The following is a 15,812-nucleotide window of genomic DNA, read 5'->3' on the forward strand; positions in this document are numbered from 1 at the left end:
GTAGTCAGTGGTTATTGAAATTAGAAGGCATACTATCCTTATATAAATATATCCTGAATGTATTGAAATACCATTTCAGTGTAAGAGTGATTACAATAATTCTATTCAACTTATCTTTCAAAATGATCAAATTAATGTTACTAATATTTACAATCTAGTAAACACTACTGTACTTTGTCCAAAGAATGTACTGAAATAAGTAATTCACTTGTGAATAATTTAGTCCAAGGGGATTCCAGGATGCTTTGTACTACGGATTCTGTACAACATAGGTTTAGTAAACAGTTGTATCCTCTTGAGCTTTTAAAGCAGTTTGTCACCATGAAGTTTGCTACCATATTCACTTCACTTAAAGATACAATATTATAATGGTAATCAGAAACTTAAATGAAATTGAGGGATTAGTTAATTGAACAACAATGATTGTAAAAGACATGAATCTTCCCTAGAAGCAGAAGTAATTCCCAGTAAGAAAAATGTTCTCATACTGAGGATTGATTTATGTCCAACAAATCTTACTGTACTTTTCAATCTCTTTAGAAAACAATTTCCAATAAAAATAGCTTTTGCCCTGTCTAGGCTAGGGACAGATTTTTAAACATGCTGGACTATATCTTTCTTCATTTGTTTTTTACTCATGCGCAATTTAATTTATTTGGCATTTTCAAGTGTGTTGTCATTCTATAACAGTGGTAGTCAACCTGGTCCCTACTGCCCACTAGTGGGCGATTTGAGCTTTTGTAGTGATCGGTAGGGGTTTTGTCCAATGCCAAACTACTTTCCATTATCATTGTGCATCTATGACTCACTGATAGAGCAGGTTGTACTGTAACAGTGGCCATTATTCAAGTTGAACTAATTTTGTGATGTTGCCAGATTTAGTGGTTTTGTGGTGACGTTGCCAGATTTGGCTACGTTTTTCAGTTTGATATAAAAAAAATATTTTGCACACTGGCAAAAAATTTCTGTGTATTTATAAACATGTGCAAAATATAAATAAAGAGATAAATTTAACTACATATTTTTACTAAACTGCCACTCAAAAATTATGAGTACTTTGCAGTTGCGCTAAATTAACTTACTGCGGAACTGGTGGGCAGTTAGAAAATTTTACTACCAACAAAGATACAAAAGTGGGCGGTAGGTATAAAAAGGTTGACTATCCATGTTCTATAATATTCTTGATGTCAAACATTGTATCAAGAGATATTGTACCATGAATTGTTTTATATCAGATTGATTCAAACATTCTCAGACAGACACAAGATACAAAACCTTATTGATACTAAAAGACAAAGACATGGTCATTCTTTGAAATAAAGGTAATTGTTAGCTATTATCTTGACCCATTTTTCTGGAAGTTAGTGGATTCCTTTGAATACCATTAGGCTTGTTTTAATGTCAAAACTCACAAACCCCATTATGAGCATCTTGCATTGTATTGAAGGAACATCCTTGCAGAAAATGTGTCAAAAACCAGAAGAGATGAAAATCTAATGGAGGAAGGTCAGGGCTGTATACTGTGTAAGGCAAAACTTCAATCCCCTCCAACACCTCTTAACTTTTCTAGGACCACTCTGGAACAATGTGCCAGAACATTATTGTGCTGCAGCAGCGTATGCTTTTGATTAAACAGTGCTGGATAGCAAATGCACAGGACTTCAAACACCCACCCCAGTTGCTCAGTATAGAGGTTGCCATCCATGATCCAGCCATTGGGAATCAGCTTCCAATGCACTGGACCATCCAACTTCCTCCAAATGTACAGTATGATTTTTTGTTTGAACCACTTGTGCTGGCACTTCACCTCATTAGAGCCACTGGTTTCCTCTATTAGGATTTCTGAAAAAGTTGCATTTTTCATCTCCCATTACAATTCTTCACCAGAATCTGTTGTCTTTTGGATTTTGCAACATGTGTTTGCAAACTTGTATCCTCCTTTGTGCCTGCTGCTCCATCAGTTCATGTGGTACATCTTGACCTCTTCTACTGGGAAAGCTAAGATATTTCAAATGCTAAATAATTGTTGATTGTGAAGCCCTGACTTCAGCAGATAGTCGACGAGGACTGCTGCTTGGTTCCTGTTAAACAGCTTGGAACAGTGCTTCATCATTAATGGTTGATGGTCATCCCGACTGAGGCTTGTCTATGAGGCTGGTATTCCAGAGTTGAAATTGAAATGGCAGAATAATTCAACTGTAGTTGTCTTGCTCATCAGGCCTAGGCCTTGAAGTTCACAAATTTTCTCTGCTGCCACTCTTTCACTGAACCTTTGTTTCCAGTAATGAAGTAAGATGCTTCAAATGATGAGTCATTCTTTCTTGTGGAAATTAATATTTGCCAAGGGGATGAATGCAATACCTCTATAAAATGATACTATGTGCTTTGATAAAAATACCAACTCATTTTCATTTACAGCAGTGTTGCCAGTGCTTAGAGAATCATTTTTAAAAAATATCAGAATTTAAATACTTAAAAAAAAAAAGCAAATGGTTTCAAGAATTTATCATGACTTTAAATGTTAAATTTAAAAAAATATATTGAGATGATTATGAAAATAAAATTGTTAATGATCCTAACCATTAATTTTTATTTTTATGATTTTTATCAAAATTTCCAAATACTGATGATCATAATTTGTGATTATCTTTCAAATGAATTTTGTTTCAAAATAACTTAAATAAATTAAAAAGTACATTTGAATTCACAAAATCTTGATAAGGAATTTCTTAGATTAAATGATTATTTCAAATTTATTATTTTTGAAAAAGGATTTAACTTGTTTTGCATTCTTGCATTAAAACAAAATTGTTTGGGATATTTTTTTAAAATAAAATCTAGTAGTAATTTTTTTTCACATTTTATTTTTGAAAGGTTTATTTGTGATAAGTACTTTAAAATGTACAGTACATTTTAGTTTTACAATAATTGAATATTATTTTTATTAAATGTAATCATTATTATTGATTTTTATAAATGAAAGAAAAAATAAAATTTTATTATTAGAACTTTAATAAAACTTCAGTTTTAATTTTTGTTATGAAGTAATTAAATGTTTACTAAAATAAACAAATGTATAAACAATCAGTGTTTTTAGTAAAATGAGTCTTTGGGTTAACATAACTAATTTACATATAAATTCCATAATTTTCTTTTTATTTTTGTTCTGTTTCTCTCATTTATACTTTTAGACATTTTTAACTATGGTTGTCCTCATTATTTTAATAGCAGTTAGCTATTTAAAATGTTCTCTTATGTGAATTTGGAATGATGATTTATTATTATTTGTTTATGAATTAATACTTGTAAAGCAAGTAAAAAATCAAAATAATTATTCTAAAAGTTTAATTGACATGAAATGCTTTGGTAAATTCTGATAAACTCCTATTGTTTTTGATATAAGAGGTAAAAGAAATTTGAAAATATTTGTAGTTTTAAATTTTATTAAAAATATTTAACTAATAAATAAAATGTTAAAATAAATATTTATTATTTATGCAGGTAATTATGATAAAGCATCTGAAGTTTTGCTGAATCTTGAGTACAATATTCCTGAACTGTTAGAAGCTACTTTACGGAGGATAAATCTGGAACGCCGTAGACAGAATCATCAGAGAGTGGAAGAGTTATATCAGGCGTGTATGGCAAATGCCAAGACTATCCATATGGGATCGCATTTCGCCATCAAGTATTCAAGATATCTTTACAAGGTACTAAAGATATTCATTCAAAATAAAAAGGCACCCAATCTGTAAGGATATTTAAGTTGTAATGTATGACCTTACTTCTTAGTATTTCAAACCCTTTTCACTCACATGGTAATGTTGGGGTTTTTATTGTGTAAAGGAGCACAGCATCTCTCGATAGTTGATTTGGCTAGAAACCTGTCCCTCGAAACAAGGCTGGCTTCCCAAGGTAACATTGCTCGAAATTTCATTACCGTTGCCCCGAGAGAGAAAACATGATTAATTACCGTCTGCTTTGCTATCGTTTATTTTAAAAATTTTAATTCATATTTTTTTATTTTCAGGTCCGTGGTGAATTTGACAGAGCAGTTCAAGTGCTGAAGGAAGCGATCCAAAGAGATCCGGTAAGATTCATCACTTTCTTTTTATCAAACGTTAAGGCTAGGCTTCCCCCTGACCCCCATACATTTAAATTAATTCCCAGTAAGTAACACTTCCACTGCCTAAGTGGAGTTAACAGCGTATGACTCTTTCCAGCCTATCCAGGCATTTGGTCCATCCCGCTGAACGTGTTTATGTAATTATCTGCAGAGAAGTTTGGATACTAAAGTCTTTTTACAGTTGAGGTTTGATTCTTTATTATACTTTTAGCATACTTTCCTTACTGCTGGAATCTGACAGTCCTTATAAGACGCAAAGTTACTCTCGTTTTTTTCCCCCTATGCAGGCTTTGATTGGATAAAACATTCGTCGAGTGAAACATGTTGCGTTGGCTGTCAGCCTGAAGAGGGTATGCTAAAAAGAACAATGGTTTAAGTATAAACTTTGATGTTTTGTTTTTTTTTCTTTTGTATGCAGACAAATCCAAATCTTTATATGCAGCTGGTGGATGCTGGTTATCAGAGTTCTCCCATGAATGAACAGCAGATTACTGAAGCATTTGATGAAGCTTTGGCTAGTGAGATGGACAGTGACCAGAAGATGCTGTTTTCTCAAAGAAAATTGGAATTTTTAGAAGACTTTGGCAATGATACAATGCAGTAAGAATTTTTAACTATTACTGTGTTTAATTTGTTAATTTTATTTTCGTAATTAAGAAATAGAAAGTAAAAGTTATATATTTCTCTTTAGAATCAAAGAAGCTTTTGAAGAATATTCTAAAATGATGAGAAATCATATACCTGGAACTAAAAAAAGATTACCAGATAGCAGGTAATTTATTCTAACACTATACATTTTCAATATTTTTATTTTGAAAATATAATAGCTAATTTTATAAGTAATTAATAGCTTGATATCTGTTACTATGTATTCTTGTTAAAATAATGTATTTTGCATATTGGAAAATTATTGAAATCAAAATTTATGTAAAGGGAATTCATAAAGTTAATTATTAAACTAAGTACAGAATCTCAGTTACATACAGTTAAGTTTCTATAAGATCTTGTATAGTACAAAACTGTGCTATATGAGATGAAAACATAGTATGAAACAGAAAATTAATTTCAAATGCTAGCAAAATACTTCATTTCAGCTTTATAACAATTGTAGCTTCATTTTCTATGCATTCAAAGCTAGAACTACTTAAAATAAGTAATACAAAACCTTTAACAAACAATAACAAACTTAGAACAATTCAAACAATTGAAATCTTTGCAAAATCCCTCAAGGGGAATTGTATCAACAGCAGAGATGCAGACTCGCTCTCCTCCACATGGAAATCACTCTTCGATAACCCCTTAAACTAAATAGGCCAATCCGCCCTCATCAAGCCTGTCACAATCTTTAGAGCATTTTCTTTATTTTTCTTGTTTGTTTTTTTCAATTTTAGCAATTATCTTATCAATAGTTGTTTGCACACCTTAGATAATAATATCAAAAGAAAATTAACGACATCAATATCGTCTAAACTTTGTTATCAACAATGATGTCACTAGTAAGAATAAACCTTTGTAAACAGTGATGTTGTTTGAATATCTGCTAACCGATGTTCCAACTGACCTTATTGTACCTGAAGAAGGCCATTCAAAATGGCCGAAAACGTTTGTACTTAGTGGTTAAACTGCTAGAAACAAAGTGTGAAAGGTTTTGTCTTACTTATTATAGCTTCATTTTTATTAAAAATAATAATAAATGAACAGATATCTTAGAAAATTATGATACATGTATGTCAGATAAAGTATGTTCATTTAATTTTCATCCTCTACCACTGATAAGCGAAATTATATATCATAACCCCTTCTTTTAACTGAGCAAGTTCTACTATTGCACCAATTCCATTTTCTGCTGGTTCAATCAAATTTCCTTAATGAACCGGCAGAAAATGGAATTAGTAGAACTCCATACATTTTTTTCAATGTGCATTTAATGGTGGCTTTATTTCTGAGTAATAAAGGTATGATTCTGATACAATCCGTAATTGAATGTTTCCATGTCTTTATCACTTCAATAAATTCAGAATTAAATTTTTCAGAATTTATAGTAATAATTTTCTGATGTAATAAGTCTTAAAGGAAGACTAAATAGCGTCAAGATTCACCTGAAAAAATGTTGAAAATATCTGACATAATAGCTGGAAATTCTCCATACAAAAGGTCAAAAATACTGTTTTGTACAAGATTCTAACTACCTTGGAACAAAAAACTGTGTTGAAATACTATTTTATGGGAGGGTGCCTCTATATAATTTTTAATTTGAACAACAATTGTGAAATGAGTATTTAAAATATTTTTTTACATTGTTTATTTGGAAATTGATATTTTATTTAAATATATGAGGGTGATTCAGAAAGTAACCTTAATTATTTTATTGACAAAATATATATATATATATATGAATGAAAACATTTCATAACTTTTCCAATGTAATTCCCCCCATGATAAAGTGGACTGCACAATCACTCATGCACCACTTTATCATTTGTACTGAAGTTTTTGCCACCAAAAGTCTCCTTAAGTGTGTGAGGGCCTGGACTTGGCAAAAAATTTTATTCAAAAGTTTCAAAAAAAGAAAAACAACCAAAAGAAAATAAGTTCAAATATTCCTTGATACAAAATTGTTTTTCTCAACTACAGTTAGCAGGAAGTGATTCTATTTCCTACAGACTTGCTTTCTTGTCCAGAGATGACATCTGAAAGTGTTGCTTTTGACTGTATCGGGAACATAACATTAAAAAATCATTGTTGGATTAACCAACCAACATTACCTAAAAAAGGGCATTGAAATTAAAGGGGAGGACCCCAAATAAAAGAAGAGATTGATGATGACAAAGGAGTTCGTCATCATTGAGTGTTCATTCCAGATTTGGATATACTGTCTATCAACTCCTCACCATTGATTGCCACCAGGGACCAGATCTGACCCACAAGGTGCCCATACCAACATCTTATTTAGCAAAGCTTATCCTACTCGCCAAGTAGCAATACCATTCTCCTATGGGACAAATCTGCCTGCAAGTGTACAAATCTCCTCAAGTAGCTTACAACTTTAGGTATTTAGCAACTCACGATCACTTGTAAACTCTCTCTCTCTCTCTCATATATATATAATATATATATATATATATATATATATATGCAAGCCTCTGTGTTAATAAACAAGTATTACAAGTGTTAATCTTGCTAAATGAATAGTGGAGGTCAACTTCTTTCATGTGTGCAGTCTCTTGGACCACCTCCATCCCAAATCTGACTGCCTGCAAACACAATCACTCGCATATGAACACAAACAAGTTTCTGTGTCTACCCAAAAGACAGTAGTGTCAGAATCCTGACATAGGCATTGCAGACTCAGGGCCATATTCTTGTTGTCGTCTCTCCTCTTTCATCTTTCACAAGCCTGTTGCTGATTGGCTAATCATTTGTTTATGTCTCGAGAGATCATCACATCTCTCCAAACACAATTTTGGACAACTTTTTCTCTCAACGATTCTCTTGTTTGTCAGATACAAACAGATAGACTGGTCTTTCGTCTCAATTTTGTTATATATTTAATATGGACATCTGGATGCTACAATCGTATTAGAGAATGTTCTCTATCTCAGGAAAGAATATTTCAAGAGAAGAAAATGCTTCTGATTTTTTTCCAGTGCCTACCCGGAAATGCCACTAATTCCATTTTTTTTATATTTATTATCCTACATCAATTACTGAACTATTGAATATGATGTTAATCTTACATAGATAGTTAAGGAGAAATTAGATGGTAATATTTCAAAAAATATCTAAGTACACACGCTTTTTAAATTAGGTTATTAAAATTTTTATTTGTAAAGAGACAAATTGACATTACAATCTGTAAAAATGTTATAAAACAAAAAACATACATTCATCAAAATTACGTACTTTATTTGAACACATGCTTTCCTTGCCATGTGATTTATGATTATGTACTTTGCACTTTTGAAAATTTTACAATTTTATTGGTTAAAATTCTATACCGTGTTATGCGCACAGATAACCCGAACATGTATAATCAACCTAATAGTATCGTGACATTGTCAACGAAGATGAGATTGTTAAAAGTGATCAGAATTGCCACTGTTTCTGAGAGAAGAATTTCATCTTTCATTTTGACGTCATTCATCATTGAAAGAAGAGACGAGAGATAAGTGATCAGAATACGACCCCTGGTGCTGATTTTAGTCAAGTGGTGCAGAAGCATAGGACTGCTTCGTGCATTACCACAAGTGGTCCAAATATATGATGATCATTTGTTGCAAGATCAGGCAAATAAGGGGGATGTGGAAGACACTCCATATGCAGACTATCATATGGCCATGCATTATTAAGCTATAACAGTATACCAGAACTGAGCAAACCACAATGTTTGGACCTTATTGTGGGTTTCAAATGATTCTGAAGCAAGTCACAATATGCTGCACTGTACCCTTGGCATATAATGTTCCAGAATTGAAATCCTTACAGTCTCAGAAAAGTATGAGCGTTACTTTGCCAGCTGAAGGAGTTACGTGAAATCTTTTTGGTTTTGGTGATGTGGAATGTTGCTACTCCTTGCTCACTCAGTCTCTTTCTGAAAGTAATGAACCCATGATTTATCACCAGTAACTATGCATTGCAGAAAGACATCTCTCTCAGCTTCATACCATTACACCAATGTTCAACAAACATCTACATAATGTTCTTTGATTTCTGGAATAAGCTCTCTACCCATCTAGCAGAGACTTTTTATACTTGCAGCACCTTGCTAATAATGTTGTGCACTGAACCATGACTAATGGACACTATTTCAGCCACTTCATTGATTGTCACCTGCCTGTCTTCTCTTATAACTTGTTCCACTGCAGCAACAATACTAAGTGTAGTTGCAATCTGAGGCTGACCAGAGCAAGCCTCACCAGTCACAATTGACACACCACTTTTAAATTTTCTGTGCCATTCATACACTTGTGATAACCATGTATCCCTGTACTGCTGTTTCATCCTCCAATGAATATCAGCCAGTTTTTTACCTTCACTACTTAAAAACTTGATAACTACATGCTGCCATCTCTGTTAAGGTTTGCTTGACATCATCATCCATTTGATGATGATGTCAAGGCTTACCTGCATCGGCTGAATCTGCAGTTTGAAAACACATCTCTAAGCTATCCCAATGAAATTTAAAAGTTTTTATGATCATATTAAGGTTACTTTTTGACTGACCCATGTACTGTACATATTAAAAATTTAACGATTACCAAAGTATCATAAATGAAGATACTGTAATAACAATAAATAATTCTGAAAATTAGCAGTTTTTCAAACTTATTACAATATTTAATATAAAATACAAAATTAATATTTTATTAGTATTTCATTTCAAAGTTATATTTATAGGAATACTGAATGAACTTGCAGTTTGAAAAGAATGAAGTTAAATTTGAATTCAGTAACAGAAAGTATTATTTAATGTTGAAAATAAATAATAAATAGATTTGTCATTCATATCTTTATATAATCAAATTTAAAATTCTGTACTAAACACTGTATGATACGCACATGCAACTCAGCGTGCCGATTGGCTAGTGTATGTCGGATTATCACTCCTAAACTTATTATCATCACTTTGCCCAACTAGGTCATAGCAGTATTCATAATGACCGGTCAATTTGATAAATTAATCAATATTTATCACACTGCCCGCCCTATTTGGTCATTATTCATAATGCCCGATTAATCACTTTGTCCATAACATATAAATAAAATCTATGTTATTTTTAAAAGTTGTTATCATTTATAACTTATCTTTATCATTTAAGCTGATTAATAGACAGAATTAACCTAAATTATAAATTTTAACCACAAGAATAAAAATATAATTGTAATTATATAATTTTATAATTGTCACTTGAAAATAAATAAATAAATATATAAATTCATCATTATTAACTTGTAACTTAAAAATGTTAAATTTAAAAAAAATGCCAATTCATAAAATACAATTTGTTAAGTAATTTACCTACATAAAGTATTTCTTAAAGTATATTGAAAACCTTAAAAGAGTGTCTGGGATTAAGTAAAAAAAAAAAAGAGGAAGNAGATATCTTTACAAGGTACTAAAGATATTCATTCAAAATAAAAAGGCACCCAATCTGTAAGGATATTTAAGTAGTAATGTATGACCTTACTTCTTAGTATTTCAAACCCTTTTCACTCACATGGTAATGTTGGGGTTTTTATTGTGTAAAGGAGCACAGCATCTCTCGATAGTTGATTTGGCTAGAAACCTGTCCCTCGAAACAAGGCTGGCTTCCCAAGGTAACATTGCTCGAAATTTCATTACCGTTGCCCCGAGAGAGAAAACATGATTAATTACCGTCTGCTTTGCTATCGTTTATTTTAAAAATTAGTTGTTAATAAAATAATAATAAAGTTTTATAAAAAAAATTAATGTTAATAACAATTTATTTTAAATATTATGCTTTAGTGATGATATTTATCAAGATAAAAAGTCAAAACTGGATATAAATGGTACTGTGAACAGCACTGTTGCTACTACTGTTCAAATTCCTTCAACTCAAGATACTACAGCTTACGCATATCCACAGTCTTGGCAAAGTTATGCACAGGTACATTAAAAACTTATTTTTAATAAAATGTAGATACAATTTGTGTATGTGGAGTTATATAGATACTTAGTTATTTAAACTTACATGTGTTGTTATATTTTTTGTATATTCTCCTCAGCAGTATTCTTGTCTTGTTTCTCTGGGATAATTACAACTTTTTACTGAAATAAATCATAATCTCAATATAAACTATGCTGTAACTAAATTTGTCTAGATAGATTCTTACTCGACCATATTTGATGATATAATTAAGAAATTAGACAAGATATAGATAATCTAGTAATCTTAAACTTGGCTTGGCATATGCAGTTTGAATATAGGATGTAAATAACTTGTTACTTCATACTTAAAATTAAATTTTTAACAGAATCACCAGCATTTGTAGTTGCAGTCAAAATACATTTTAATTCATTGTTTTTTTGAGTAATGAAAGAAAGTTTTGCAAACTAAAGCAGAAATTGCAGAATGATTATAAAAGACAGACTGGTATGAATGCTTGGGTATAATGAAGAACTCCAAATACTTAGCCTGATGATGATGATCTGGTATTGAGATCTAAAATGAGATGGAAATTTTTTAATGAAATTTTCTTTTGAAGGCAGAATTGAAGGATAAATAGAATTCAACTTATAGAGAAATTTTAAAAAATCATTCTTAGAACTATCCAAGATATTATAGCATCATTTACAGAATGTAGATATAAAATAAAGAATTTAGGAGAGAGATGACATGAAAGCTTTCTCTAAATTTTTCATAAATATTTCAGCTGATACTGTGATAATGGAGTTCCTATGGTACTCCTTACTTTTGGAACTAGAGTACTGTTAAAATAAAAATAGTTATTAGAGACCAGCAAGGCATTCTTTATAATCAAGACTTGTATATTAAAGTCTTTATCTAATAATAATGTGTTTGGTAGCATAACAGCTTCAAATGATAGAACTGATGGCTGTATGAATTAACATCTGTGTTAAATAATTTATAAGGATGAAAGTTCCAATATCTTTTCTATAATATGTTTGTTAGCTTCAAAAGCAGCAGCAATAGTAAAACTATAAAATCTTTATGACCCAAAAATTGAAACAATTATATGTTCCTTTTTTGTTTGTTCATTATTTGTATTTTTGTCAGAAGTACTTGAAAATATAATTTAATTTTATTTTTGTGTATTTTAAAGTAATTCAAGTATGCTAACACCAGAAGAGTTATACAGTAGAGCGTCGATTATCCAAAAGTCAATCATCCGAAAGAATTCCAGTCGGCAAATTTAGATTTTTGCCGGTGCTGTGGCGCTGCAATCTTTGGCTATGTCTTGGGCTACTCAAATATTTTATGTTTTTGATACTAAATTAACTTCTAAAGTATAATTTTTTATTGTTTTTATATTTTTCAATATATTTATTTTGGAACTACATTATGGGGGGCGTGTCTAGCCTGCGGAGGTGTTGGTGNATTTATTTTGTATGTACAAAATAAAAAAATAATTTTTAACTATACAATAGTCTTTGTTAGGCTTAACATCGATTTAAATTCGACACAAAGCGACACGCAATGGAGAAAAATGTCAAGATAGGATAAATTAATATATTTTTTCGTACATAATCAGTTATCCGAAACATCGATCTTCCGAACTACCCCAGTCCCCAATTGATTCGGATAATCGACGCTCTACTGTACTTTCAAATCTTAACTGTAAAGTTTCTTGTGCATTAGCATATTCTTAAGTACCTATAATATACAAATTACGTAATTAAAAATTAAAGTAAAATTGTATAATTCTCATGGCATTTTAATTTGAATTCTGGAGAGATATTATTATTGCATGATAAATGCAAGTTAATAAAATAGAAAATTAATAGTAGTGCAAAGACCTGTTATATTCAGGGCCACCACAAATGGCATACAGGATATGCACCACATGCAGGCATTGTCATCAAGAAGGTACCAAAAGACATCCCTAATAAAGTGCCTGATTTGAATTAGGATGTAACAAAAATGGAACAAAACATTACATTGAAAAAGCAAAATTGCAAGCTTCAATAGTTAGTTCATTATATATTTACAGCCAAACCTACTTAAAATCACCCTCCAGTTATTGTTACAGAAATTTTTATCCCCACCTAACTTTGGGCAATTGTGGGAGATTAATCAATTATTGTAATTGATTGTTAAATGCCATGAGATTTTTAATACCTTGATTAATCAGTTAATAATGATTGATTAATTGTAACATGTCATTTGAAATGGTACACAGTAGCTAGCATTAAAAATAACATTTTTATTTAAAGCAAGAATGACACAATGTTCTTGAAAGCTTCTGTCTTTGTGATTGTTCATTCTATCCAATATTTCTTATCTTATCAAAGAGCTGAGGAATATCAGTTGGCTTATACTTTTACTATGCACTTTTGTTTGTTTTCGCTCCACTGTTGCTCCTGCTTTTGAGAACAAATATCCTAAAAGAACACTTGTGGTCATGATTGACAAATATTTTACTGCCACAAGATATAGAATTGAAATGTTTGCTTCTGAGCTTTCCAAGATTTTCTATCTAAACCTTGCAGCAAATACAATTGGAGTTCAAGAGATAGACCACCTGCATTGTCTAGTCCATTTTGCATATTTGCCACCATGTGATCATAAAAATCCAAACACTTTTAGCTCAGTCTGAGTTGTTGCTGTTCAGAGCAAACTGTACAGTTTCGTTGCAATTAGTTGTCTCATTCTTACTAAATAATTTCCTATGTAATTCACTACAATAGCAGGAGAAACTGGACTGACAAAATGGCATCTTTTAAATTGCTGATTCAAAAGTGTTGCCACTGCCAGAATTTTCACTTTCTCAGTTTTCATGATCCAATGATGTTTTCAAATTTTTGCCAGCAGGAGTGCTTGCATTGTAATATGCTGTTATTTCAGTCAAGCAATGAACAAATGGAATGATTTTGCTTGAAGTGACAGTCTTCTCCACATAGTTCCCTGATCACGTGTTATAATGGGCTCAATAATGACATAGCATCCTGTGTACTTGCTAATTCATCTGTGCTTACAATGGTCAGGTCCCCTGGCATGCACAATAAGATGTTACCCAGATAAATCTTTGTAACAAAACATGTAGAATTACATCTAGTTGGACATTTTTGCTTCAGCTTTAGCAACTTGCTTTCACTTTTTCCACTTTTTAATTAAGCTTTTCTTAGCTTATTAGCTGTTATTACTTTGCTTGAAAAAAGAAACAATAGACTTTCAATGACTGCAAAAATTACAGGTTTAGCTTTAATTGCTCTTTGCGCTACCAAGTTTATTGTGCAAACAAAGCAGACAAGATGTTTGAACTACAAAACACATTATCAATTGCAGCCCCAATATTGTTTGCCCCATCTGTTACAACAGCTATAACCCTCTTTGTTTTTATTTTCCAGTCATTTGATAACTTGGCTGAGATACTCTGTAGTGTGTGCACTTTCTAATTTTGTTACTTCACTCGTGACAGAAGTTTGCTTCAGCTTTCTGTCTTTGTAATTCATAGTAAATCCTAAGAAGGACCTAGGTGTCCAAGTTTCAGTCCAAATATCTGTGGTAAGTTAGGTTATTCAGACTCCAAGGTTTTCTTTACAGCACTATTGAATTCTTCATACTTTCTATCCACAATTTTTGTCATAGTTTTTCTTCTTGGGAGCTTATTATGGAGAGCAACAGTCTTAACAAAATGCTGGAATCCTGATTTTAAACAGAGTGAAGTCAAAAATTATCCTTTATAATAAATGCAAGAGCATTTGTTGCTGTGGTATGCTTGTTACTTCCTACAACATACCTGCTGATCTTAAAAAAAAGCCTCATTCACTGCTGTCAAATTTTCGTTCTAGGTTGTACCAAAATGATTGTTTTTGCATGCTTAAAGAACACTGTTGTGCAAAATGTACAGCTTAATCGTACATAGCAATAGTTGCAATATTAAATGATAATTTTACATTAAGTAATCTACATTGCAATTATAAATGAAGCTAAATCATGAGATATCCACTTATTGCATTCTCTGTGTTTTTTCTGGAAACAGACAGCAAATTCTGAAGTTTGTGCTACAAGTAATTGGTGACATTGATGGTGTTTTTACAGCATTTGATCACCTTTGTGCAGTACTTGCAAGAGATTGAGTTGCTGTCTGTTTTTGTAAAATATTTCACTAACTCTCTTCTTTTTGATGCCACTGTTCACTTAGCAGGCACAGATTGTATATCAAGTGTAAAATTGAGAAATGATACAAAGTAACAGCTCATGGAAAACAATGACTACCTTGGTGCTGCATGCTTGTCTCCTTCACCTTAGGCAACATTGCACACTGCCAGAATTGCCAGGTTTTGGGAAAAATAATCAATTAAAAAGAATATTACTCTTGCAGCTTAATTAATTTTAAGGTCTGCAAACAATCGATTGCAGACCTTACCATTTGGGACATTCCAATTTTCAATGCTGACTAAGCGCTGATCTCAACGTTCGGTAAAAGTTGTTCCTTTTTTCAATGTTGAAGTGGTGCTATTGTCAATGCTAACTCAACACACTCAGCACTCAATGTATAGATTGAATGCTACTTTCCAATGAATTGTGGGTGACTGCTGTGACATTTGAATGGAATCCATCTTGCTGAAAATGGAATTATGGGAACTAAGCACTTTGTATTCAAAGTTGGAACATCATTGATGACGTCAAAATGTTGGTTTCAACACTCAACACTTGTGTTTGAAAATTGGAATGTCCCCATTGCCATCCCCAGTTAACCCCTAGAATAGGGTGGTGTTTAAAATAGGGAAAAAATAAATTGCTTACTTTTTTTGTGGTCCTACTCTCCAGAACTATTCCAACTGGCCTCAAATTACTACAGAAGAAATTTGAACTTGATATATTAATATTTAGAGGTAGCTCAAAGACCACAAAGTTTATAAAAAGAGCGATTTATGACAAATGAAAACATAAAAGACCTGTTTTGGTAAACCAGACTTGTTTCACTTTTTTGGACAATTACAGACAAATTAAATAGTCATGTACTCTACAATATTCAA

At 31.8% G+C, this 15,812-nt stretch overlaps 1 protein-coding gene across 1 annotated transcript in view; it reads left to right on the top strand.

Moving 5' to 3' along the window:
• The window catches only part of LOC111618319 (pre-mRNA-processing factor 39-like), a 113,002-nt gene that overhangs the window by 93,533 nt on the left and 3,657 nt on the right, over positions 1–15,812 (top strand). The window contains exons 12-16 of the mRNA XM_023359819.1: positions 3,502–3,710; positions 4,031–4,090; positions 4,545–4,726; positions 4,818–4,898; positions 10,614–10,755. Of these exons, the coding sequence (XP_023215587.1) occupies positions 3,502–3,710; positions 4,031–4,090; positions 4,545–4,726; positions 4,818–4,898; positions 10,614–10,755 (674 nt within the window). The remainder of the gene's footprint in view (positions 1–3,501; positions 3,711–4,030; positions 4,091–4,544; positions 4,727–4,817; positions 4,899–10,613; positions 10,756–15,812) is intronic.

The sequence above is a fragment of the Centruroides sculpturatus genome, unplaced genomic scaffold (genome assembly GCF_000671375.1).
Source record: "Centruroides sculpturatus isolate CEXI.00-Female unplaced genomic scaffold, Cexi_2.0 scaffold92, whole genome shotgun sequence".
In the NCBI taxonomy this organism is placed as follows: Eukaryota; Metazoa; Arthropoda; class Arachnida; order Scorpiones; family Buthidae; genus Centruroides; species Centruroides sculpturatus.